General features: G+C 36.9%; 1 protein-coding gene across 5 annotated transcripts; it reads left to right on the forward strand.

The window, feature by feature from the left end:
• The first annotated feature begins 186 nt into the window (after positions 1–186).
• Positions 187–26,356, forward strand: acvrl1 (activin A receptor like type 1). Of its 5 annotated transcripts, none has more exons than XM_049462752.1 (10): positions 187–205; positions 14,242–14,313; positions 16,289–16,519; positions 18,438–18,622; positions 19,410–19,509; positions 20,043–20,189; positions 21,158–21,433; positions 21,652–21,849; positions 23,532–23,662; positions 25,412–26,356. In XM_049462752.1, the coding sequence occupies exons 2-10, from the start codon at positions 14,244–14,246 to the stop codon at positions 25,556–25,558; spliced, it is 1,485 nt and encodes a 494-aa protein (XP_049318709.1). In that variant the 5' UTR covers positions 187–205; positions 14,242–14,243; the 3' UTR covers positions 25,559–26,356. The 5 variants fall into 5 exon arrangements, with proteins under 5 accessions (XP_049318709.1, XP_022532622.1, XP_015460684.1 ...); XM_022676901.2 differs by lacking the exon at positions 187–205 and adding an exon at positions 1,124–1,980 and having other exon boundaries at positions 18,441–18,622; XM_015605198.3 differs by lacking the exon at positions 187–205 and adding an exon at positions 1,125–1,984.
• Positions 26,357–27,123: the final 767 nt, after the last annotated feature.

The following is a 27,123-nucleotide window of genomic DNA, read 5'->3' on the forward strand; positions in this document are numbered from 1 at the left end:
TGAAAGCTCTGATTCTGGCCTTCCTCCTGTTATCTCTATATGAGTGTAGGGAAGTGTTGTACAGCTCAAAGGATTCACTAATCATTAATGTCAGTCTCTTGCCCGTGTTTTTTGTTGTTTGGACTACAAAATTTTCCTTGGTCGCTCTGCCGGTGGAGGAACAATTGAAACCAATAGGGGTCAGTGTACAGCGTGCTGATAATAGGTAGGTTTTTTTTAAACACGTCACTGTCTATACGAGTGAAAGGAAATGTTGTACAGCTCAGGGTCTTCAATAATTGTTTTAATCAGTCTCTTGTCTGTGTTTTTGTTGTTTGGACTACAGTTTTTCCCTAGTCGCATGAGTTCACGTCACACATTTTTAGCCGCAGTACCACTTGCCGCAAGGTCATAGTTAAACCATGTTAGCATGATGGAGGCGCTGCTTTCTGCACTGCTGGAAACTGAATCGAAAGGGGGTCAGCGTACAGCAGAGCGGCTACCAAGCACCTTCAGTTGGAGTTATTGCTGCAAAGGGAGGTCTCACCAGATACTGAAAGCAAAGTTTTACATACTTCTGCCAATCACAAACAAGTCATGTTGGATCATTTTACTCAATAAATGAATGACTCCTTTTTTTTTAGCTCGTCATTTTTATCTACTTTTAGGACTTGAGAATATCTGATTAAGTTTAGGTCATATTTAATCATAGACCATTCAAAGTGGTTTCTAAACTTTTAAGCACCCCTGTTGTTATATAATACATTTTAGAAAATTGTTTTTAGCCAGTAGGCTCCTATCTGACTATAGTTAAATGAGTCATAAGAACTCTCTAACTATCTAGAAGCTATAAAATGTAATATCATTTCACGTATAAACATACACACATTCAGTTGTGGCTGTTGTAAATAAAAACAGAGCGGTCTGCGGTACATAATGAAAGTTAAGACGCTCGGAAGGAACACGAGGAGCCTCGTTAAAGCCGATGTTTTCTGAGGAGGACACGCTATGAGGGGGGAAAGAAAGAGAGGGAAAATGAAAGGTTTGTCAGAGACAGGAAAACAGTAATGAGAGAGAGAGAGAGAGAGAGAGAGAGAGAGAGAGAGAGAGAGAGAGAGAGAGAGAGAGAGAGAGAGAGAGAGAGAGAGAGCATTCCAGCGCCAGACAATGAGGGGTGGGACAGAGCTGTATATTTAAAATCTGTAATCTAACGCTTAAATCAGGAACACGGCGAGGCTCGGGGCTGGACCTTTTTTTTATCGAGATGAAGTCTGAGGAAGGAGTCGCTGGAAGAATGTTTATTTCGGAGCGGAAACGGTGCGGTGACGCTGCGGAGCCCTGAGCCTTGACCACCCGCTTTATCACCTCCAGATTCGGCCGGAGATTAGCGAGGCTGCCCGCTGCCTGGCTGCCTGGCTTTGGGCTTGTTTGCGTACGTTTTCCTGATGTTTTCCTGGCTGTCTGTTTAAAGCTCTAAATAACAGCTAGAGAACTCAGAGAGGGAGAAGAAGAGAAGAGAACTCTGTAGAAGAGTGAGGAGAACTTACTGAAGAGTATATATCTAGCTAGGAACCTCGCTGTGAACCGTTGATTGAAGCTGCTAAACTAAAGGATGTGCTGACGGTTTACTAACTAACTAGCTGGTTCATCCGGGTATTAGTTACATACCTAGTTACCGTTACTAGGTTAGCTTAGCTAGCTTAACGGGTTAGCTAGTTAGCTAACTAACTAACTAGCTCTAGGTTATTTAATACAGGCTGTACTCTGCTTTAGACTCAGCTTACAGACTTTTCAGAAACTTCTTTACCCTCTCAGAAGATCTTTAGAGACAGCATGTGTCCTGAAGACACGAATTCATGACCGAGGAACTTTTTATCTTTTATGAGGAACAAACATCTCCTTTCTCCTGGCTGCTGCTGCTGCTGTTTACTGACTGATAATAAAGGTGTTATTAGCTAGAGGTGGAGGAGGAGTGAGTGGAGGACAGAGCTGGAGGAAAAAGTAGGTAAAATCACCACACAACCTCATTTAATTACTGATTTTGAAATGTGTTTAAATTCAAAAGTATGTACAAATAAGGTTTTAAGGGTCAGTGTAACATTTAGCAGTTCCATTTCCAGAACAATTTTCTAATATTTCATACTCAAGAAATATTAAAAAGTGAATCTTTCCTCAATATTCATAATTTTCCAGTTTTGTATCTTGTACCACAAATCCGATGGTATAATCCAGCTAACTTTTGCTACAAGATGCAAAAGAAAATATTGATTGTAAGGTGCAGAGAAGGAAAAATAAATATTATGAAAAATTGCGGAAAACTTGTTTCTTCTACACTGCACTAAATGTAAAAAAAAAAATAATAATAATATGTTTTAATTGAAAATTGAGCTGATAGACGTTAGACTGGCCTTTAAGTCTCCCTTGTGCAGAGTGAACTCGTAACATTTAGCTAGTTGTTAATTCCACTTACTCAAAACTAGGACGGGACAATTTGAAAATTATTGTGATAATTTTGTGTATTCGTGATATTTTTGGTGATATAACAAAACACTGATTTTTTTATATCTGTGCTGGGGACAAAAAGCAATGATGGGGAAGATAGGTAGCTCACATAGTTCACACTTAGCCTGGTCTGTGTTATCAAAAGTGCCCAAACACAACAGATTAGCTACATACAACTCTGGAGAAAATGAACAGACCACTCCAGTTTCTGAATCAGTTTCTCTGATTTTGCTATTTTTAGGAATATGTTTGAGAATAAAATAAACATTGTTGTTTTATTCTATAAACTACAGAAAACATTACTCCCAAATAAACATATTGTCATTTAGAACATTTATTTACAGAAAGTGAGAAATGGCTGAAATAACAAAAAAGTTGCAGAGCTTTCAGACCTCAAATAATGCAAAGAAAACAAGTTCATATTCATAAAGTTTTAAGAGTTTAGAAATCAATATTTGGTGGAATAACTCTGGGTTTTAATGCCACTCCTGGTGCAAAAATTCAAGCAGTTCAACTTGGTTTGATGGCTTGTGATCATCCATCTTCCTCCTGATTATATTCCAGAGGTTTTCAGTTTGGTGAAATCAAAGAAACTCATCATTTTTATGTGGTCTCTTATTTTCTCCAGAGCTGTATTTGCTCACTATCTGGACATTTAAATGGCTTTTTAATCCCATGTTCTGCTGTTTCTCTCATTTTAACATATGGAGGTGATACAATGTAAAATGCTAATTAAAGAGGCAGAAGGTTAAGGACATTTTGTTGATTCAACATTTAAATGTTAACGTTTGCACAACCATTAAACATTACATTTTGTTTCAACGTTGTTTCAATGTTGAAACAACAACAGATAATACAAAATAGACTAGAAAAAAGAAGAATATCGCTTTTATCACCATATGGACGTTATATGTGGAGATATACTGGGGCTGGATAATCATGTAAAGACTAGTAGTCTGCTTTTTTTGCTCAAGCTCAAGACTGTTTTATTGCCATTTCCACTGGTACACGCCCTACAGGTGAGATTAGCTGTGTTGTTCCCACTGATCTTTATCTTGGTATTCATCACATATTTTTACACAGTACTCTTAAAATAAAAAAAAATACTTATTATTTTAATACAAAATAAACAAAATTTGCATGTCAAGAATCACATTCTAAATAATAGTAAATAAGTTGTGAGTGTTTAAATACACAAACGACAGCAGGCAGGCAGGAGCACAGATGGAAAAGCAGGCAAAAAAACATGTGGTTATATCTTTTAAACATCTGCTCTATGCAGGCAACACTGGAGCTCATGAATACAATCAGGCATACCAGGCTTTCCTAACCCAAGTCTAAACATTGCATTGAGGGAACAGTAAGATGGAGCCACAGATATGCAGCCTGAATAGTAAAATTCCATTCTTTTGATTTATCAGAATTTTATATATAATATGAATATTGTGTATAATATTATATTTAATAACCATATTAAGACAACAATATGCCACTGATATAGTTGATAATAAAATCTATAATATAATTGCACAATAAAGCAGTTACACACTTTCAAAGGGCAATGAAATGTATGTAAAATTTCAGCTCTGGAAAAAATAAGAGACCACTTAAAATGATTTAATGAGTTTCTTTGATTTTACCAAATTGAAAACCTCTGGAATATAATCAAGAGGAAGATGTATGATCACCATCAAACCATCATGATCGAACCATCAAAGCAAGCTGCTTGAATTTTTGCACCAGGAATGGCATAAAGTTATCCAAAAGCAGTGTGTAAGACTGGTGGAGGAAAACATGCCAAGATGCATAAAAACTGTGATTAAAAACCAGGCAGGGTTATTCCACCAAATATTGATTTCTGAACTCTTAAAACTTTATGAATGTGAACTTGTTTTCTTTGCACTATTTGAGGTCTGAAAGCTCTGCATCTTAAGCCATTTCTCATTTTCTGCAAGTAAATGCTCTAAATGATAATATTTTTATTTGAAATTTGGGTGAAACGTTGGTTGTAGTTTATGGAATAAAACAACAGTGTTCATTTAACTCAAACACCTATAAATAGCAAAATCAGAGAACCTGGTTCAGAAGCTAAAGTGGTCTTTTATTTTTTTCCAAAGCTGTATATATAGTAATAGTGCTGGGTATTTGCAAGAACTTGGCAATGTGACATGTATCACAATACAGTGCTTACGAGTCAATATATCACAATATATTGTTACAAAACGATATTTTGTGATTGTTTAAATCAAATTTTAGAAAAGTCTTATTTCTAAAATCAGAAAAGAGGAAATGTTTACTTTTTATTCAACAACAAAGTACAGTACTGCTATGTAGTGGGCGAGATTTAAACTAAACACTAAATAAACCACTGTCTTACACCAAATGTTACCACATAATTAATTGAGTTTTGAAAATCGATACAGTTTGGCAAAACAAAATATCTCAAAAATAAGTAAATAAAACTAATTCATTTAAACTAAGTCTACAGTAGCATACTTATCCTAACAGGCCCACCAACAGTGAAATGTTGACATCAGATGACATGTCAGATGATAGCAGTCACACTTGAAGAGCACAATCCCATTACTTCCCAAGGGTCTGATGACCACTGCTGGTACAAATGGTGACAAAGAAGGACATAGAAACTGGAATTGAGTTTCATCAATTTCAACTCTGCTCCTGATTAATGAGATTACAGGGCACAATCTGATTTGAGATCAGACACAGCACTCACAGATACAACGCAGAAATAAGAACCAATGTCTCCATAGAGAATAGTGTAATTCCAAACGGGTGGAGTAGTTTTCCACCGTAAATGGAGTCCACAGGGCCCACAAATTACCCATCACTGACATGCACAAGGCAATAGGTTTTATGGCTGTCTTAAATTCTGGTCTCTGGATCAGAGATTTTTAGTTGTAAATCAGTTTAGTTGTTTCACTGTTGAAGGTAGTGAACAGTTCTAATTTGCTAGGAATAAAAATATGTAGTTTTTTTATATAGGCAGAAGCTGAGTTGTCGTTTATAATGTGTAACACTCATGAGCTGACTTTTGTCACTTTTCTGTAGAAAACCATCAAATTACTGAACCATTGGTCTTTTTTTAGGTGGATCAGTAAAGTAACACTAGTTTAACAAAAGTAATATGCAAGTAATAATATTAACATTTTTTAGAAACATTCTTCTTTTACACAGAATTACACATATGTGCCAATAGTCATGGGACAGCAGTATGGTAGCAGAAGGTTTGGGAATGCCCACACCTTTTTAAGTTGTGAGGTTTTACCTTGTGAGTGAAGCTGAACACTGGACAGCGTACAAGGACCAGTAAAGGGGCAGTATGGATGGCATGTTCCATTTTCAATTTGCAGCACTTTTAAGCTTGCATTGGGCAAAGCAAAAATCATGTGACATAATACTAGTCTCGAGTCCCACATTGGATTTGGCATATCATATATTTAGCACAATTTAGCACAATTGCAGAGCAAGTTCTGCTTTTTATTTATTTTACTTCACATATAGTTCTATAGAAAATAATGTTGTATTTATTTTGGATTTACTCTCAATTACCCTCACCATTAGACTACAATGAGATACCGGCATTGGCCAACAATTCTCAATCAGACCACACCTCCCCACAATAGATTTATATAATAAATCAGACTTCTTAAGATGCTGACTCATTTCCAGGCATCAGTGGAGAACTGATGAATGCTGAATCTGAGACCATGCTTTTGGGGAGATATTATTCCTAGAAAGTGGAGAGGAAGTTGACCCTTTGATTGCATTATCTAGAAGTTCTTAAGATATGATCTGCTGTTTTTGTCTTTTGATTGAGAGTTCTCCTATCTAAAGGAACCTTACTGACCAAACCTATTTTTACATTAATGATAAGCTATGTGCTGTGGGCCCTGGCAGCCAATTACAGTACCAGTGATTGTTATTACCTGGCTGTCTACCATTGCTGACTTTTTTTTCATACAGACTCAACAGATTTCCCACATTTACTTCTTACTCAGATAAATACTGATTTGATATAACATTAAAAGCACTGACAGCTGAAGTGATTAACTTTATTATGATTATTTGGTTACAGTGGCATCTTTCTAGGGTAGGGATCTAGAGATTAGGCACTAAGACTTTTAGCCTTAGCCTTTTATTTGCAGACCTGGGAATACATGCTTTGTATGTTCGGTAGGGGTGGGCGATATGGCTCTAAAATAATATCACGATATTTCAGGGTATTTTTGCGATAACGATATATTTGGCGATATAGGAAAACTAAAATAATTAATTCATTTCAGGAATATAGTATAATTGTATAACAGAATAATCATAATGTGGCAAAATAAATAATATAGCATAAAATAATATAATGCAGCAAATAATATTGCAGAATATTTAGTGCATGCATGTAAACTGCAAACTAAAACAATTATACAATAAATACACCTAAAGCTTCACAGTAAATAATGGACTACTTTTAAGACAGAACAGCCCTATTATCACGATATGGATTTTTAATATCACAATATTGCTGTGTCACAATATATTGTATACGATATAATATTGCCCACCCCTAATGTTCGGTACATTTGGTCAAGAAGTGTATAAGAGTAGCAGAGTGCCGATCTCCAGTCATCCTAAAACTGGGAGTGTGGGGTTTATTCAAGCGGATTTTGTGATAGCACACTGTGATAGGACTGGAGCGAGGGTACTGTAATAATCTCAGCTTTGTTAAGTGAGTGCATGTAGTGACAGCATAGTGATAAACGTTTGCCTCTCACTGGCATGCATGGATATAAAAATCGTCCAATACGAGAATAGCTGCTGGTTTGGAGAACCTCCTCCATGGTGAAACATCAATGCTGTTCCTCACCGCTCAAGTGTTTTTGCGTCCAAGAAACTTAACAAAAATGAGCAAATGGCTGAATCTTTTGCTATCCTACATCCTACAAGAATCTAAGAGACTTTGAATAGGACCAAACTGTGATGCCACATGACTGAATCAGAACATTTCCAAAACATCAGGCAAATCCTTTGGGGTTTTACTGGTATGCAGTGGTCAAGCCCTACCAAAAGTGGTCCAAGAAAGGACAACCAGTAAACCAGCACCAAGGTCTGTGTTCATTAATCTAATCCAAGTCCAACTTCTAAAACTTGCTAGAGGAACTGCAGCTAAAGGTTTAGGGCCAGATAACATAGGACATATTGACTGGTCAGAGCTGTTTTGGCTGTGTATCTTCCTCACACCTTCTCCAATCTCCAAGCAAAACATGTCAGATCAAGTCGAGCTTTTTTAAACTAGGAACAAACTATAGTTTCACCAGGAAACACAGTCCCATATATTTAACACAGAACAGCAGCAGCAGTAGAGAGGATAGGAAGACAAAACAAACAACTATAGCACTTCGGCACACATGTTGCTAAGTAATATTTATATAAACTCTATAAAAAAAAGGTCACGAAGAACAGCTGCAGCATCTTGTGGGGTCACTACTGTAAACAGGTTATTCTATTAACTGTGTGATACACTCAGGCAGCATAAACAAACAGCAATGACAACATTTTTTTTTTTGATACTTGTTTGCTCGGCTGATCTAAAGTTGAATTTGAGATGGTTGCCAAGTGGGCCCCAGGCCTATACCCAGAAAATATGTTCATGTGGGTCCTGTATGAATAGCCTAACCGGGTTCCAGAATGTTTGGTCCACAGGTTCCAAGTCAGTGACAGGCTGATTGAAAGGATGAAAGCTGTGAATGCCATAGTTTATATGTATTTTCCCATATTCTTATTTCCATAGTAAGCAAACCAGTGATCCCTTGTGCTTTCTGTATGGGAGCATAGGCAGACTATGCCTTCACAACAATGTCCATCACACATATGGGAGTATAAACACACTAGACAGTTCTGGCAGAGCAGGGTAGATCTGTGTTTCAGACCAGCTTTTGGGTTGAACATTTGAGAATGTCAAAGGCAGCCTTTGAAAAGCTATGTGTCTATTATACAAGCTGGACATTTGTACCCTATTGTAATAAGGTAGTATAGAGTAGTGTATAAAGCATAGGATATATAGACAATAAAGGGTTGTATAGGGACTATAGGGTTGTGGAAAAATTGTTGGTGGTTCAGTATTATATATAAACTGTATGTCCAGCATTACAAATTAATACGGTATAGCGTATTACCAGATGGCTTCATTTGTCAGCATTTATTCAAAAAATTATATGTATGGAAATCCAATTATATTTGTGCATGTGTTGCAGCAGAGGGTAGAGTCCAGAGTATACAATCATTTTCCTAAAGCTCAAACAAGCAATTGTCTACTGTAGATGTGGGCAGACTGTTCTCACTGACTGTTGGATCATGTCCTCTTTTTGGGTCCTTGGTTGCCAGCATTATATCAGCATTACAGCCAATAGAGTTAAAGCACTTTTGACCACAGTTTTCCAAACCTAATGTGAGTCTTCTTTGTGACTGAAACTCCAGTTACCCGTGCCCTAGTAATGAACCCTGATTCCAAGTCAATTGAATCTTTTCCAATCTTTACCTTTTACTATCTTGATTTAAAATCAAGGTCACTTGGGTCTGCTCTGCTTTTTTTATATTCCACAGTGCATTGTTTAATTGTGCACTCTTTTTTCATTTATTCAAGGTTTTCCTTTGTAAAATGTATTGTTTCTCCACTTACCACTAGAAGTAAGGACAACCAGTGGGCAGATGTTTTAAGTGTTTCTAAAATTGAAGCAGTAAATCAGTAAAATACATGACAGATTTAAAATCATGAAAGCAAGTAAGCACAGCATTTTATGTATAAACTACAGCATGACCTTTTGCTGAGTCTAGCTATATGCGTGTAAAAGAAAGGATCTGAAACTGCTCTGGCTCTTGTTACTCGTTTATTTCAAAACAGCACCGATGACTCAATTTTTCCATTACATCAAGGAGTAAACTGTATACTTATGGAATTACAATCCTGGAGCCCCACAAAAATGCTTCCTGATGCTTTACTCCATCGTTTATATGCAGTAGTGAGCTGTACTTCATATACTGACTTGCTTCAAACAAATAATGCAGTTGTGTTTGCATAACACTGCAACTGAATTTTATCGAGGCAGGAAATACAGTGAGCTCAAATGTGTGCACGGTTTCAGCATGTATACATCATACAGTATTTATTGTTAAAAGGAAGAAAACTGACGTGTTAAATATGGCTGCACATTATTAAAACATTCTGGCATTAAAACTGTTTTTTCAATAGAAATCACAGTCAATCATGATAAGATATCCAAGATTTGAGTAAAATAAATTGATATAACCTGCCTTGGTTTAAAGCAGCAGTCCTTAAGATTTTATCTTTTAAATGAGTGCAGAGAGGGCAGAATATTATAATAAATGGCTTCAGTGTGCTTCTGCTACCATTCCTGCAAAACCACATATATTCATTTATCTACACATTAGAACTTATTAGAAGTTATCTGAATGCATCATTTTTCCCAGTTTGCACTTTGCACAGTTTGCAAAGTACACGTGGTGCACTTTGAGCAAAAAAGGGTTTTGTGCAGTATTACAAAAGGTTTGGTTGACTCATAGCGATAGTGGAATTTTCTTTGGTGCTGTATAAGACAAGGTTCAATATAAAGTCATCTGCTGACAACATCTTTTTTGTTTTCCATCAATGCAAACATCACTTTAACCAGGCAAAGAATATGGTTCAAATGATGAATGAGTTTTGTAAGTTTTCATGAATTCGCTAAGGATTCATTTTTAACAGTATTTTTTAACTAGTATTGTATCTAAGGTTTTTTTTGTTGTTGCTGTTTTTTCAACTATATCCTGCATTAAAAATTAATTAATTAACAAAAATATTCTCACTGCTATATAGACTTCCCCTCATATGATGTTACAAGGCAGGGAGAGTAAACACCATCATTAAACATCACATATTTTGGAAACTGCTACTAATGGAAAGCAGAACACGTTGAACATGCTTGGAGGAGTACATTAACCATCCATTCTGTTACACCAGCTAACAGATTATAGATATGTCTTGCATCATACTGATTAATGGAGAAGACCTGAGATATCAGCGAATGCCAGGAGTCGCAAATTAGGAGGGAGATTTATGTCAAGCCATAATTTTTTTTTTTTGTAAAATAGTACATGTACAAATTGGGCGATATCCACTTTTATCATACCATATCAAACCATTTTATACACCACTTTATACAGATTACACAGGGATTTGTGTAAACTGAGAAAGTCCTGTGTTTATGTGGCTACAATAGCATCAAATGCTGGATTATTTTAAAACTGAAAAATGAACAAGTACAATATTCAGTTTGTGTACAGAATAATTGAACACTGCACACATAATTAAGTCTGTCATACAGTAAATGTTCAACCATCAGTCTGACATTCTGTTCACCACAGAACACACTCAAGTCTGTTTGTCTGAAACTTGACTTATAAACTTTATAGCCTCCAGTACAGATACACAGAGTACCAGACAGCTGAGTACATTTAATCTGAGTACTGTTGATAAAAACTCATGTCTAAAAGAGTGAAGCCTTAGTTAGTTAGCTAGATAACGTTAGCTAACAGACTAACCGCTAACTGCACAGAACAATCTAACAAGTGGCGCTGAGTAGGGGTGGGCAATATTATATCAAATACAATATATTGTGACACAGAAATATCATGATATTAAAAATCCAAATCGTGATAATAGGGCTGTTCTGTCTTAAAAGTAGTCTATTATTTACTGTGAAGCTTTAAGTGTATTTATTGTATAATTGTTTTAGTTTGCAGTTTATATGCATGCACTAAATATTCTGCAATATTATTTGCTGCATTATATTATTTTATGCTATATTATTTATTTTGCCACATTATGATTATACTGTTATACTATTACACTATATTCCTGAAATTAATCAATTATTTTAGTTTTCCTATATCGCCAAGTATATCGTTATCGCAAAAATACCCTGAAATATCGTGATATTATTTTAGAGCTATATCGCCCACCCCTAGCGCTGAGCCTACCAGCAGTAAATTACTGATTAAATTTTCCTTGATTTATTGGGGTGAGATGGCCCTTACTTTAGTGTTCTCCTCCATGCATGTTCCCTTTTTGTTGGAAATTGTAAATGACTAAATTTGAGAGAAAATTTTCGTAAAACAACTTGCGTAAAAGTTTGTAGTCATGTTTTCTACTTAAGCATAACTTATCTCAATACATGTATTTGGAAAGAAACAATTTAGCTGAGTTTATTCTTCTCAAAGAACATGTTGAAGAATTTGTTCAGTTGTTCTCCTTTTGAGTTTTAGATCCTCTTAGCGGTTTTTCTAAATGACCTTTGGTAGAGTTTTATTTGAGTTCAATGAAAGTTAATGACTTGACAAATACCAGATCTTTCCCATGTCTAGTACTGTCTATTTGTATTTATAGCGATTTTTTTCTTTTTTTTTGTACTTTGTATTATGGGATTCTTGAAAAGCACTATATAATGTATATATATTTTTCTTAATATTAATAATATTTTCTTATTATTATTTATAACCCCTTTAGACCATGTAGGTACACACTTCTTCCACACTTTATTATTGTCCTTTTTACCATAAGTTTAATGGGTCCTAAAATAGAACCATCTAAATAAAGAAACTAAATAATTCATAGTAGTTTCTCTATTATAATAATAACTAAATAATAAACTCATGTTTTTCTTGGGTTAATATTGAGCTTTAATTTCAGTTTCATTATTGCTGTACTTGTTTCAGTCAGGTACATTCAGTGCATGACTTTCTCTCAGTCCATCAGTGAAATGTTAACAGCTTCTATAGGACCCCAGGGCAGCACTTTTCCCATTTGCAGATCTGGCTCGCATGAAACAAACACCGTTGTGCCGCCATGTTGTTTGCGTGTCCAGCATCCTCTCAGACCTTTAGGAATGAGCGACCCCCCGTCTCTGCTGGACGGCCAGCCGGGCGCGGCCTCTCAATGGCAGGAAGCTTAGCCATCAATATTTACTCTGCGTGCCGAGCAGTCAGGCTGTCGGCAGAGGAGAGCGGCGCACTCCATCCCGGGCTAAAGCACTCTCCCACCCACCCTGACTGCAGCAATTAGAGCGCAGGCAGACTGGCTGGACCCACACCGCCTGCCTTTCCACATCACAACTTCCTCTGCTGTGGGGACGGGGGGCTACTGAGCCTTCAATGTCCATTTAGGGACCTTACATCCAGCTCACATGTCTGGCACACCGACAGGTCTTAGACCCGTCACAGTTATTACATCATCCACTTAGTATGCAGTGTATGGACATAATCTTAATAAGTGAATGACCTCATTGTCATCAAAACATATTGATTATACTGATTTGTTAAAGGTGAAATCCAATGTGAAATGAAGTTGGGTTGTATTGAAACATAATAATGAGTTTGCTTCCGTTCCCCCCAGCATTGCGAAATACAGCATTTTTAGCCGATGCTCCCAACAGGCTTAAAGTGCTAGTGATAGGGGCATAGCGTTGCCCATGCAAACAAATCCCTATTTTTACACCATTAACAAGCTTAAAGTAGCTCCACACTCCACACTTCATTGGTAGAATTCTGAGGGCCCTGACATTTAATACAAGGCACTGAAAATGCTATGCCTCTATTACTAGCATTACAAGCCTGTTGGGAGCATCGGCTAAAAGTGCTGTATTTCAGAATTCTGGGGGAGAACGGATAAGGGCTATTCAATAAAAGTTTGTAATCGTTATCATGTTTCACTACACCTTTGGTCCGTTTTACACTTAACTTCTCCTTTAAGATATTTTCTTTTGTTTAAACAATATATTATGTTGGATAAGTAAACATTTTTTCTATTCCAATTCCAATTTCCTTCTATTCCAATGATCTTAAAAATCTTTAAAAGTAAGTTAAGTAAATTAGTGCTTTCAATCGATAAAAAAAAATATAATTAGTCACTAAATGATCTGTAATACATCACAATTGAACACATCTTTTCTTCTTTTTAAGATTAAAGCTTTTAATAATGGATATTCAGGTGACAAAATAGATATACATATATGTTAGTGGTCTCAATAGCGAAGAAAAAAATATATTCTATTCATCACTACAATGTTATGTGTTAACTCCTGATTTAAAAAAAAAGTTACATATTTGGCTTTTTTTTTTTTTTTGTATTTCTGGGAAGGGAGCCAATTGGGTAGTGTGGGATGCCCAAAAACAGACTTAAACCTGTTTACTTTATTCTAATATCTCTAGTATCATCTAGTTTGATGCTTTTTAAATACATTTTTTATGTGCTGAGTAAAAGTTTAACACAAAGCTTAAACTTGGACACAGAAGAGTTAATGAAGGAAATGAATGCTAGCATCACAGGAGCAGCTGTGTTTGCATGCTATGCACTGTATTACAGAAGGACGTTGGGGCCAAACTATTCACATGATAAATTTGCATGGCATGAAATGGTCTTAAACGACAATAATGTTGTTTATTGCAATTATTTCTGGGACTATAAATTGCAAAAAAAAAAGTGTTTGCTGGGCCAGGAGATATTTACAACTTTAAATCACAGGTGGGAGGGCAAATCACGATCAGACAGTAGATGAATGAAAGATGACGGATGGGGCTGAATGGGGGGGGGGGTGAATGTGACGATGTTAGCGGATGTGACTAAACTGAAATACTGAAATGTTTCGCTGGCCTTTGATTTTCTTCTTTTGTTCTTTTTGCTTGTCTTATTCACAGAGATGGAAGGTGCTGCGATCTTCTCAGTTCTGCTTGCTTTGTTGTGTTCAAGAATCATGACCGTTCTGACAGGTGAGGCTGAAGGCATGAAGCACGCACTGAATGCACTGTTCTTCACTGTTCTTTACTGTTCCAGAGTCTGGCATGCCTAAGTGCACGTAAATATAAAAGGCAGCACACTGAGCACTGAGCAGCCAGCACTGGTAAAGGAACGTGGTTCAGAGCAGTCAGTTCTACAGTTCAGCTCTGTATAGTATAGTGCTTGTGCTTGTTTATGTGCATTGTTTTGTGTTGTTTTCGCCATGCTTGGAGCGTGAGGTAGTGATGACGAATCAGCAGCGTGCAGATGTAGAGATTTGCTCCCTCTGCAGTGAAACAATAGGGTAAAGGAAGTGTGTATCTTCCTGCTGTAGCCAGGCCTGCTGTGCCTGACAGGACACCTTTCAACAAACTCACTTAACCCTCAGCACGCTGGCCTCTGCTCAGCAAGCTAATCAGCTACACTTGCTTTAATTAAAACTGGTATATTTGCAGTTTACCTACAGTCTACTTAAATAAAGCTGTTAAATTACTGTGATTTTTATTAATGCAACAAGTGGTATTAAATCTAGATTTGAACAAACACCTGAGGTATTAAAATTTGCACATATACCAGGAAACAATTGGATTCAAGTGTAGTTAATCCACAGTTACCGTGAATTTTTTATTATAACTCTTACATTCATATAGCATGAATGTTTTGTTTTGTAGTTTTTTTTTTTGAGCTCAGTGAAACAGACTCAGTCCATGAGCAATATTTTTACTTAATATTTATATATTTCCAAAGATTTTAAAAGATATGTTTGTTTTTGCCTACAATCAACTTATATTACATTCATAAAATTCATTTATCAATGCAACAAGTGCTAAACAAGTGATAAAAATCACTGTTCATGAATGTCATACATACAAACTGATCACACTGTTCTGTTTTTTTCATGTTTATTGAAACATACTTGATCTACCTGCAACACTTATGTAAAACCTATATAAAACTTATACACTTATATATACACCTGTATTTCTAAAGATTAGAAATAAGGGTTGAAATTACCGTATTTCTGGGATTTAGAGCACAGAAGAGTATTTTAAATGCAAGTTAACTGAATAATAAATGATACATTTAGAAATTCTGTGATATTATATATATATATGTGTGTGTGTATATATATATATATATATATATATATATATATATATATATATATATATATATATATATATATATATATGATTTATTAGTCATTTATTAATCAAGGTTTAAACTTGGTTGCTGATTTTGGAGAAGTATAAACTTTGCATGGTTTGAATTAAGTTTTTTTTTATATCTGTTTTATGTGACAATTTGTCATGTATTAATTAAAATACCTAGAAATGGGTTCATACAAGTTCAAATTTCTATTGTAATACATACATACTTATCAAAATATTTGTTTTGTGGGGTTTATTGAAACAGATCAAGTCCACCAGTAGACTTTAATATTAATAACAAATATCATTTAGTATAATTTTTAGTTATAGTCTATTTATTTTACATTTTTAAGTCTAATGAAATATCTAAAGCATATCTAATGTATTCATGCAACAAGTGACATGGGAATGAAATTACACTGGTTACATAAATGATGTTTTTTAAACTTGTACATTTAGTTTGACAAAAAGTTGTTTTTAATATAATATTGTTGCTAATGTACTTAGACACAGACTTAAGCGTAGTTAATCCACTGTTCCGCCTGCTAGATCTTCATTGTAATACATAAAACCTGCTTATCAATGTTTTATTCTTTTGGAACAGTGCCAAACCTGTAGCAAAATGTAGCAAAACAGCTACATTTTTATTTAGTTTCACTACATCCAGATAAAACCTGGAATCATCAAGTAATGGCGATTTTTACATTACGCATAGAAAAGCAGTATGATAATAGCATACTTTCTAATGCTCTGCCCTCCTTTGTGAGTCATAAAATAGTTTCTTAGACTCTCTTCCTCTCTCTGTCTTTATTCTCAGCACAAAGCATGGACGATAAGTTGTGGTGTGTGTGTGAGAATGCAAATACCTGTGAAGATGGCGTCTGTACCGGGGATATGTGCTTCCTCACGCTGGTCTATGGGCAGTTGGTAAGAGGCTGCTTTGATAAGGAGCATCGTGAGCAGTGCTACGTGCCTCGTATGCCAGGTCTGCATGCCGAGTGCTGCGTCACCAATTACTGCAATAACTCAACGGCACCTGTGGAGAGAGGTCAGTAGAGATATTTACAGACATATCAGCTGAAAATACACTATATTGCCAAAAGTATCCGCGTGCCTGCATTGCACTTGGTTGGAGCTGCTCGGCCATGGAAACTTATTTGATGCATCTCTCTAAGCTCTAGTGTTTTTGAGCTAATCTGAAGACCACAAGAAGTGTGGAGATCTGTGACTTCTGTGCACTATGCTCCTCAGCATCCGCTGAACCTGCTCTGTTATTTTACACTGACAGAGTGAGTCACTGTCCTTCCCAGTCTCTTCCACTGTGTTATGATATCACTGACAGTTGGCTGTGGAATATTTAGTAGTGAGTAGTGAAATTTCACGACTGGACTTGTTGCACAGGTGCTGCATCCTATCACGACACCATGCTGGAAGTCATTGAGCTCCTGAGAGAAACCCATTCCTTCACTAATGTTGGTAGAAACAGTCTGCAGCATGTCTAGCTGCTGCTTTTAAAAACCTGTGGCCACGGAAGTGATTGGATGAGTAGTGATGGGTGGCGGATACTTTTGGCAATATTGTGCATGTCTGTTGTATGTTATTGAAGAATATCTGAAAATATAAACCCAAATGTGAATTTTTACCAATTGAAAATTGTGCACAAAAAGTGAGCGTGTCTATGGACAGAGTATTCTAACATGCCACATGTCATGGGACTAGAACTAGTACTGCGTCCCCTGACCTTTGCGATGCCCCATTTCATAGAAGCTAAAGCAGGCGTCGGCAATGAAGTTTGGACGCGGGCCAGATATTTGCTATGTCATTATGTGGCAGGCCACAAAAAACAAATCTGTTTTGTAAAATGAAGTGTAATGGGATGGAGTGCTACAGATTTTGAAATCTAATGTCCCATCCATCTGGCATTCACTATCAGGCCTTGTTTGAACTCACATCGATAATTTACATTTAAATCGCCTTGCCAAGAGCACGCTGTCCAATGTTCATCAATATTACTCACAAGATAGCACCCCACAACTTATACAAGTGTGCATGTTTCCTAGTCATCTTGTGAGGTAGCACCATGACCAATTTACATACCTATCCTATGACTTTTGGCATGTCAGTGTAGGTAGGGTAAATTTTGTTAATAGGTGGTGTTTATTTGCCCTTGATACCTATGTTTTATGGTAGCAGAAATTTGTTGCCCAGTCGGATTCTCCCTCTCTTTTACTACATTTGAGAAATGTATGCAATTAAAAATTTTCACTCAGTGGTTTGCTGTCTGGGGTTCCCCAAAGTTCCTCAGTTGGCCCACAGTTTTTCCTGTAATCTCTCTCTATGTTTAGCATGTTGAGAAGAACTAGAGCCGGGTTTTAGATCCTCTGCTTTGTGACTCACTTTCTGTACACAGTCCTTCAGAAACAAAAGAGGATGGTGCTACCACCTAGTGGTGCCCAGTAGCAAGTATAGTCTTATAAGACGACTTTGCCATAATGTTAATAATCACACTGGCATTCATACAGACAGACAAACAGCTTGTTTATGCAGAATTAGGAATGCACCAATATGGAGATTATATGAATTTATGTCTGATAGTGCTGTGTTTATGCAGTTTAGAATTAAAGACTAAATTACAGATATAAAACTATATACAGATATAAAAAAGTATTTTTTGGCAGATACCAACATTATCATACATCTCTTATTATAATTACATTACGCCTTATTTTCTAAATACAACAATTCAGATAGACAGTAACATGTGCTGTGTAATATACTGTCATTCGTCATTCGAGTTATAGTTTATTTTTGGTAAAAATTTTTTACAAATCAGTCCAGTCAAGCAAGCATTGATTTATTTTGATTTGTAGCGGTAATATTGTCTTATATTGTAATTGAATTGAATTTTTAATTATCTGTGTTCTTCGGTCTCTCCTGTGTGTTGTGTGTGTGTGTTTCTACATCAGAAGAACCTAAAGAGCCAGACAGTGTGATCGTGCTGGTGGCCGTGCCTCTGTTGGTGCTGCTGGTGTTGTCTATATCAGTGTGTGGGCTGGTGCTGTGGATGCGATCTCGACGATCACACCAACCCCTTCCGGAGCACGAGGCCTCCATGATCAAAGTGCCCAGTGGAGGGGATCCCACCTATGGGGTATGAGCACTTTTACACAACCACCATAACCATATAAAACCCACAGAATAACTGCCAATAATTAATGAACCTGCAAAAAAAAAATGTACTAATTAATGTAATGTGTCCTGTAATGAAAGAAATATTGAAATATTGAAAAATTCTAAATTCAAAAAATGCAAAAAAAAAAACAAGGTCCTGGAGTAAAAATTCAAGCAGTTCAGTTTGGTTTGATGGCTTGTGATCATCCATTTTCTTCTTGATTATATTCCAGAGATTTTCGATTTGGTAAAATCAAAGAAAAACATCATCATTAAGTGGGCTCCTTATTTTTTTCCAGAGCTGTAGTATTAAAATAATTAAGTGCTACAGAATTGAACTGTTAATGATATTGTAATTTTGAAAAAGCATTGAAGCATTTTTGAAAGCATTTAATATGTTGTGCAACTGTAATACATATATTGAAAACAATTGGATTTGACATGTCCACACAGGCCTAAAAAGTCAAATCTGTGTCATATAATGGCAAAAAAGTCAGTACAGCCTGGTAATGTGAACGTAGCGTAAAACTTTACTATTTAAGAGAGAATTTGTGTTATGAAAATTCTGTTCCATTATTTTTGTCATTAAAATTGATGGTAATTGTCTCACTCATTTTAGTTTGTACTAATGTCTACTACTACAACAGTACATCATGACTGTAGTAATATTAGTATTAATGGCTACTATAAATAATTAAGAAATTTAAATTTCATTGAATTTCTATTGAATTTGATTTTATGTTTTTTTTGCCTTTCTTTTGTTTTAGGATATCTTTGATGAGTTTTGTACATCAGGCAGTGGGACTGGGCTGCCTTACCTTGTGCAAAGGACTATGGCTCGACAGATCTCCTTAGTTGAGTGTGTTGGTATGTGAAATTGCATTTGTGTGGTAGTTATTACTAGGGGTGGGAGTCACATTTCTCACAATAATGTTGATATCACAATACTGTGATTCTGTATATTCTATATATATTACAAGACAGTTCTTTATAATACTTACTGATGAAGATAAAATACTAATAAATAAGTAAATACCATAAATGCTGGATTTATTGGTTTCAGTTTCACAGAATATAACACCAATATTATTGACCACAGGTTTATTTGAATAGCGCCACCATGTGAAGTAAGAAAGCAGTAACTTTAGTCAAATTGGCTGACAAGTCTTTTTTATCGATATTGGACAAATGATACGACCAAAATGATACAATATATTGAATTATCAATATATTGTCCCAGTTATCACTGTGGCACTGTCTTTCTGTTGGGCTGAGAGTTTCATTGGCTTTGACTTTCTACCAAAGTGTAAAACTTTTTGTCAACCATATACAGTAATCAGATAATCCGCTTTCTGTTTTACTGAACAATCCTTTGTAATCTAATGTGTGTTTTGATGCAGGTAAGGGCCGATATGGAGAAGTGTGGAGGGGCACTTGGATGGGGGAGAGCGTGGCTGTAAAAATCTTCTCATCTCGAGATGAACAGTCCTGGTTTAGAGAGACAGAGATCTACAACACTGTCCAGCTACGCCATGAAAACATTTTAGGTATTAGTATTTTAATATTTTAACACTTACTCACTCAGCAGGATGGAGATTTTTGACAAGGGGAAGCTGTTAGCCACTATGTTAAATCTTAGACACATGATGACTCGTGTCTAGTGGCTAGTGTGAATGTTCTTTTAGATTTAGCTAGATAACTGCCTGCCTTTTCATTGCTTGCTAATTGCCAAGCTTGCTTCTTAAGGTCAGTCTAGGTATGTGCATTAACTTAACTAAATAGCCTGTTATTTGGGGCAGATTTAGTTTAAAATGTGTTTTACAGTAAAATGAATAAATCAGAAACCAGTACATATACTAGTTGTGTTTGCTGCCATAAAACTCACAAAACAAGGGTGTCTGTGGGTGTCTGTGGTGTCTAGGGTAGGGTTTACAGATGACCCCAGATTTTGGTTAGATTTTTTTTCTGATTGTATTTTACTTTCAAGCATGCAATACACAACGCCTTTTCTGATACATTCGCTGGTCTGTTGTGCTTAAAACAATCACACATGGCAGGGGGAAGAAAAGCAGCCGCACGACAGTGAGCTTTTACTCTCGGCCTGTAGGGGGAGCATTGTAAGAAAATCAACCAATGGTTGCATAGTGCGTCTTTAAATAATGGTCCTTATACCATACTGAACGTGTCAAGTTATCAGCTTATATAATATGATATAGTTTATATAATCAGGAGCTCGCCGGCTCGAATCCTGGTCATGCAGCTCGCCATTAGCTGCCGAAACTGTGAGAGAGCACAATTGGCCTTGCTCTCTCTGGGTGAGTAGAGGGCGCTGTTTCCCCTCATCACGCCTAGGGCGATGTCCTTCTAGCAAGCTGGCTACTCTGCAATGCTGCATCAGCAGCAGTGAAAAGAGGTGGTGGCTGATTTCACATGTGCTTCACCCTCCTTGTGTTGTTGCAGTTCATTTTATTTTTATTTTTTGCTGATCTCGATATTGTCTTTTGTCTGCCTTTAGGTTTCATTGCCTCAGACATGACATCCAAGAACTCCAGCACACAGCTCTGGCTGGTCACACATTTCCACGAGCTGGGCTCCCTCTACGACTTCCTGCAGTACAGCACCTTGGACCCTGAGGGCTGTCTGCGCATGTGCCTGTCAGTGGCCAGTGGACTGGTGCACCTGCACACTGAGATCCTAAGCACACAGGGCAAGCCTGCCATCGCCCACCGTGACCTCAAGAGCCGCAACATTCTGGTGAAGAGGAATGGCCAGTGCTGCATCGCTGACCTGGGTGAATGATGCAGAGATATATATACAGTATATTGTATAGTGAGAGTTTAGCTGGAGAGGCAATTCATTAATGTGGATTTACAGATTCTGTCTATTTATTTGTCTAGAAAGCAATCTAGCTAGCTAGTTAACCAGATGGTTATACAATATTGAATGCAAAATATATATGAACTTCTCATCAATAGCCAATTTCATTTCATTTCTTGTGTGTTTCTGTAGGCCTGGCGGTCATTCACTCTCAGTCCAATGACTATTTGGATGTAGGGACCAACCCAAGAGTGGGCACTAAGCGCTACATGGCACCAGAGGTTTTGGATGAAAGCATACGAGTGGACGTGTTTGAATCATACAAGCAGACTGACATCTGGGCTCTGGGTCTGGTTCTGTGGGAGATCACTCGCCGCACCATCGTAAACGGTTAGTAGGACTGTTGAAACTTGGGGGAAACCAGAACCCAGAACCTTAGCTTGCAGCAACCAAGGTATAGGCACTTTGTACAAGACTGAACAGACTTGTAACGATACAGCCTAAAGTCAGACACTTGCAGTAAAAAGTAGATGACACTTTAATAAAAGTAATGGTCAAAACCAGAAAGAGAGTAAAACGATACATCAAAGCCAAATCACAAGATAAAAGAGAAAACCTGAGCCAAAATGCAGAAATAAAAGGATCAGTACATACATACAACTCTAAGAGAACTCTCGATATGTTGCTGGATTAACAGTGGCAATTCTGGGGATGGGGAGTGTAGATATGCGATTGGCTGAGATTGAACAGGTGACATTGTTGTTCTGGGAAAGCGCATGTCCATTGACATAAAGGGAAAGGACTAAGTTTGGGACTACAATGTCAGTATCAGGCATAACATAGCCAATGATTGCATTTTTGTACATTTAACACTTTACTACTGTTCATCGGTGTCAGTTATTGTAAAACTTCCTTTTCCTATGACTTTTTGTGCATTCGCAGCAATATATCTCTATGTCTATTGGCTGGGGACGACAGAAACATTGAAGAGATTGTGAAAGAAAGGCCATAGCTGCATGCTACACTGCATGCTACATGCCATCCTCAACTCCTCAACTCTCAGCTCAATTTTACAAAGGCATGGTGCCCATAGTTTCATGTTTATCTGCTCCAGAGAGTCATATTCTACTGGGAGTGCTTCTTTACAGGGATTAGAAAAGCTGTGCATGTGCATTTGCACACCTGTGTCAGCAATGGTAGCATCTTAAAGTATATTAATGCATTTATTAGAAGGGGATTCCATAAACATTTAGCAATAGTGCCTTAATTTAGAGTCTAGTAAAGCAGTTTGCACAAGTTTATGAATAACATCCTTTGTCCCATTGTTATGAGAGCGTCTATCACACCATTATGATAAGAGAAAAGGAAATATCTCCCATATTTTTCACATCACTCCACAGCGTTCTCTTGTCGTGCGGTCCTGCCAGAACGCCCTCTACTTTCTCTCTCTGTCTGTGTCTGTCTCCACTATCCACCCACGATTAGCAGTCTAGCAATTATAAACAGTCTTATCTGGTGTCAGCACTTTCCCTCATACAGTCCAGATGCTTTCTATCTCTCTCACTTTCACACACACACACACACAAACATAAAACCACACTCTGAACCAGGCTTAATGAAAGATTGTGCTGAAATACAATATGTACCCCTGTAATCTCTGAGCTTTTTTGCAGACTTTCTTATTCTTTGAAGTAGATGAGTAGAGGAAGTAGTTGCCAAACTCTAGTGAAAATCATGTCTTACGTTCCCCCACTGTCATACTACAAGACTCAATACGCAGCTACAGCCTCACTCCCACTTACTGATACCAAACTCTACTCCTATTCTGCTCTTTTCCACCAAAATGTCAGCTGTCACATGAGCATGAGTTTTCTGGACACTGTTCAGCTCGCCTCCCACGGAATTATTAGCTGTTCCAAACTCCCTAAAAAAAAAGTCCAAAGCTCTGTTTTATAGATAGGCCCGAGCAGACTTACAGTCTCAGTGCATGTTTGCCCTTTTGTCAGGGAAAGATTATAGGTGATTATAGATGACTAAATCAGTGATTAAATATGTTGCAAAATATTGTGCAGGAATCGTGGAGGAGTATCGCCTGCCCTTCTTTGACGTGGTTCCCTCTGACCCCAGCTTTGAGGAGATGAAGAAAGTGGTGTGTGTGGACCAGTACAGGCCTTGCCTTCACAACCGACTGCACTCTCATCCCGTAAGTATCATACTAATATACAATACAATACTATTTAGCAGAGGTCACGAATAGGCAGACCACGGTCCGTGTCCGGACCCAGACGGACCCAAACAGATAAACTACTGAGAAGGATTTAATTCTGACAGTGTTTATTTAAAGCAGCAGAATTTTTCTTGTCTTTACATTACACATGCTTTGCAATGCAGTAAACTAACAGACCAATCACGTGTGCGGTAAGATCACCAAACGCTCTCCTCCAAAAGCACGCAGTGAGAAGCAGCAGACAAAGAATATAGCAAGAAAGGCTAATTTAGATGGTGCGCACCAGAATACGCTTTAAATACTACATTTATAAAACATACTAACAGTAATAATATAAAAAAATGAAACTGCTGATTTTAAACAAAACTGATATTCTGGCAAAGTTCAGCAAACATTTCTCCATATATTGTACGATTTGTCATTCATGTAGTTATCATGACTGGCAGGCCTAAATCTAATATAAATAAAACCTAATAGAATAAATATAGCATTTTAAAACAAAGTTGACATACAGATTCACATTAATAGACTCGTAATATATAATATATAATAATGTAATTATTGTGACAGGCCTATTTAAAACAATAAACATTGTTTAAATATACTGAATAGTATTTGTAATTTGTTTTGTGTTTCTTAAACTTAAATAATTGCATATATGCTGTGATTAATCATGATTGATCACATTGTAACACTGAATATTTTAATAATGGATATTTCTTTCAACAATATTAATGCAACATATTTAAATAAAAAAGCAGCATGGACACATTCTACTTAAGAATCAGATTGTTGAATTTAAATCTCTCAGTAAAAATGCATTCAGCGCCTTCCTTACATTCAGAGAGGTACTGAAACAGACATACAGACAAACAGTTTATTTTAATAGTAGAAGCTTTAACTCTGTATTGCATAGTATTACCATAAGTCAATATTCCAAATGTTTGGTTAGTATTTTTATGTATTTATTTGTTAATTTATTTTTAAAATAATGTTAGAATAGAATGACACATACAAGTTGCTCATAAATACATTCAAAATACATTCAAATGATCTGTTTGTTATTAAAAGTTGTTATTTTAAATTAGATTATTTTGTTATATCCACAGGGTCTCCCAATCTTTCAAAAAATATATTTTCCCTCCAAAAATTCATACAACACCATTTCATTGCTTGTTGTGCCATGTTTATTTAATTTCACTGTGTACCTGTACTCAGATGTAATGACAATAAAAGCCTCTTGACTTGACTTGACTTGAGGGTTTTTGAAAGCCTTGACATTAGAGCAACTCTCAGCACAGTGGTTCATGTCAGCTTGCCACGAGCACACTGGCCAGTCTTGTTCAGTCTCTCTCACACGATACTTCCTTACAGTTACACACATGTGGGCGTTCCCAAGCCACTCCCTGAGAAAAACACTGCGCACTGATCAATTTAGAGTTTACTTACTGCTATCCCATGACTTTTTGCATATCAGCTCTGTTAATATCCAAGAGCCATTATTCACATCTTAAAGCTGCTCATAACCACAGCTGTAGTCATTTTGATTTGAAATATAAACAATGGCATGTATGTGCTGGGGTACTCTCATATTCTAACCGAGCAGAGCAGCACAGTATACACTCTTATTAAGTCAAACCCATTACCAGCATAACCAGATTTCATGTCAAGCCAATAAACTGATGATGAATGTGTCTCATTCTTCCAATAATGTCCTGTGCACAGATCCTGTCTACCATCGCTAAAATTATGAAGGAGTGCTGGTTCCAGAGCCCGTCAGCCCGCCTCACTGCCCTGCGTGTGCGCAAGACCCTGGCAAAGCTGGACCAGGACCAGGACGGCAGCACAGACAAACTCAAACTCGACGTCTGAAGCTCGGTTTCCAACACACAGCACCTTAAAATGGAGCCAAACACCATGATTTAAACTTTCGGGGTTCCAGAACTCATTGCTTTATGTGCCTTTTGAAGAATAGCCTCTATCCTATGTTCGTCTCTTTGTTCACGCTTCAGTCGAGGAGGACACGTGTTCGTCGGACTGACCCACAGCTGTGGTTCTCCCCTGGACCTCTGTGTTACCGCTGCTGAAGGATTTACGACGTTTCTCAGCAGGGTGACTCAATTATTAAGTGAAAGCCAGCCATGAGCCAACTGAAAGCACTCTAGGGTCCAGCGAATTCTCCGTGTTTTTCTCTATGTCAGTGTTTGTCAGGATATGAGCCATACTGGACTTCCCAATAGAGGAGTTTCCTGAAATTCCTTCATAGCTCCACGACATGATGTTTCCTCCTACGCTAAATGTCTTAGTATAGGTCACCCTGTACATATTCTCACAGTCCTTTTTCAACTCATGTCTTACATGTGCATTTTATCAGTTTGTATTTGTGCTGAAAGCCTTTGGAAATACCAAGTTTTAAACATATATCCATCAGTAAGCACTGCCTTCATAACACTCACATTCCATATTCATTCAGACTGCGAACCTAGGATAGTATGTTATTGCTAAATACTATGTTCCAAAATATTTTTATATAGTTTTATATAGGATATCTTTTATGTTTTTATATGTTTTCATAAATATTTTAAACCATTGTTTTTTGCACAGAACAAAAATATTACACTCACTGCAAATAATGGTATTTAAATGATAAATAAAATTGCAATATGTGCATTTTTAAGTTTTTTTTTATATGTGGAAGAGGTATGCAATCCAGTGGGAAGGTTAATAGGACTGCACATTATATTGTTTTAGCATAATTAGCTTAAACAGTCCCACATAATCCACCAATACTTTGTGTTCTTCTAAAACACCATAGCTAGTACACATCAGCTCAGGTTAAGGACTAAGGCGCTGCCACTATGATTGGGAGATCACTTGTTCATATCCAGGTCATGCAGCTTGCCATCAGCTGCTGGAGCCCTGAGAGAGCACAAGTGACCTCCTAGGGTCAAATGATTATTATTTTAAACATCTGTTGTTACTTGATGCAAAAGGGAAGTTCATACTATGCTAATTTTTCAATGCATATCTAACAAAGACAGATTATACAGTATATGCCAAATATAGTTTATTTAAATCCAGTCTTTCATAAGCAGAGTGAATTATATCTATAAGTTATAAGTATAAGTTTGGAAATGGGACAATATATACATGTAAATAAAAAAAATATTATATTCACACATTAATCAGCATACAATTATTTAACGAGAAATTAAGACAAAATATAAATATTTGTGAAGCAATCGACTGTGGAGAAAACACACATTTTGCATGAATGTGCCGCAGAAGTGGTGCAGTCTGTAAACAGTCAATCTGAGGCTATTTAATTTTACTATTAATTTTATCTGCAGCAAAGCATAGCCTACCCAAATAAACTTTCTGTATTTTTTTAAATACAATTTTTATAAGGTTTTTCTCCCAATTTATCTGGCCAATTG

Source organism: Astyanax mexicanus, chromosome 13 (assembly GCF_023375975.1).
Source record: "Astyanax mexicanus isolate ESR-SI-001 chromosome 13, AstMex3_surface, whole genome shotgun sequence".
Taxonomy (NCBI): Eukaryota; Metazoa; Chordata; class Actinopteri; order Characiformes; family Acestrorhamphidae; genus Astyanax; species Astyanax mexicanus.

Excerpts from the sequence above, each read along its gene's own strand:
- acvrl1 (XM_049462752.1), top strand. The coding sequence starts at position 14,244 with ATGGAAGGTGCTGCGATCTTCTCAGTTCTGCTTGCTTTGTTGTGTTCA. Across the intron at positions 19,510-20,042 it reads CTCCTTAGTTGAGTGTGTTG|GTAAGGGCCGATATGGAGAA; the intron begins GTATGTGAAATT and ends GTTTTGATGCAG. Across the intron at positions 21,850-23,531 it reads TCGCCGCACCATCGTAAACG|GAATCGTGGAGGAGTATCGC; the intron begins GTTAGTAGGACT and ends AATATTGTGCAG.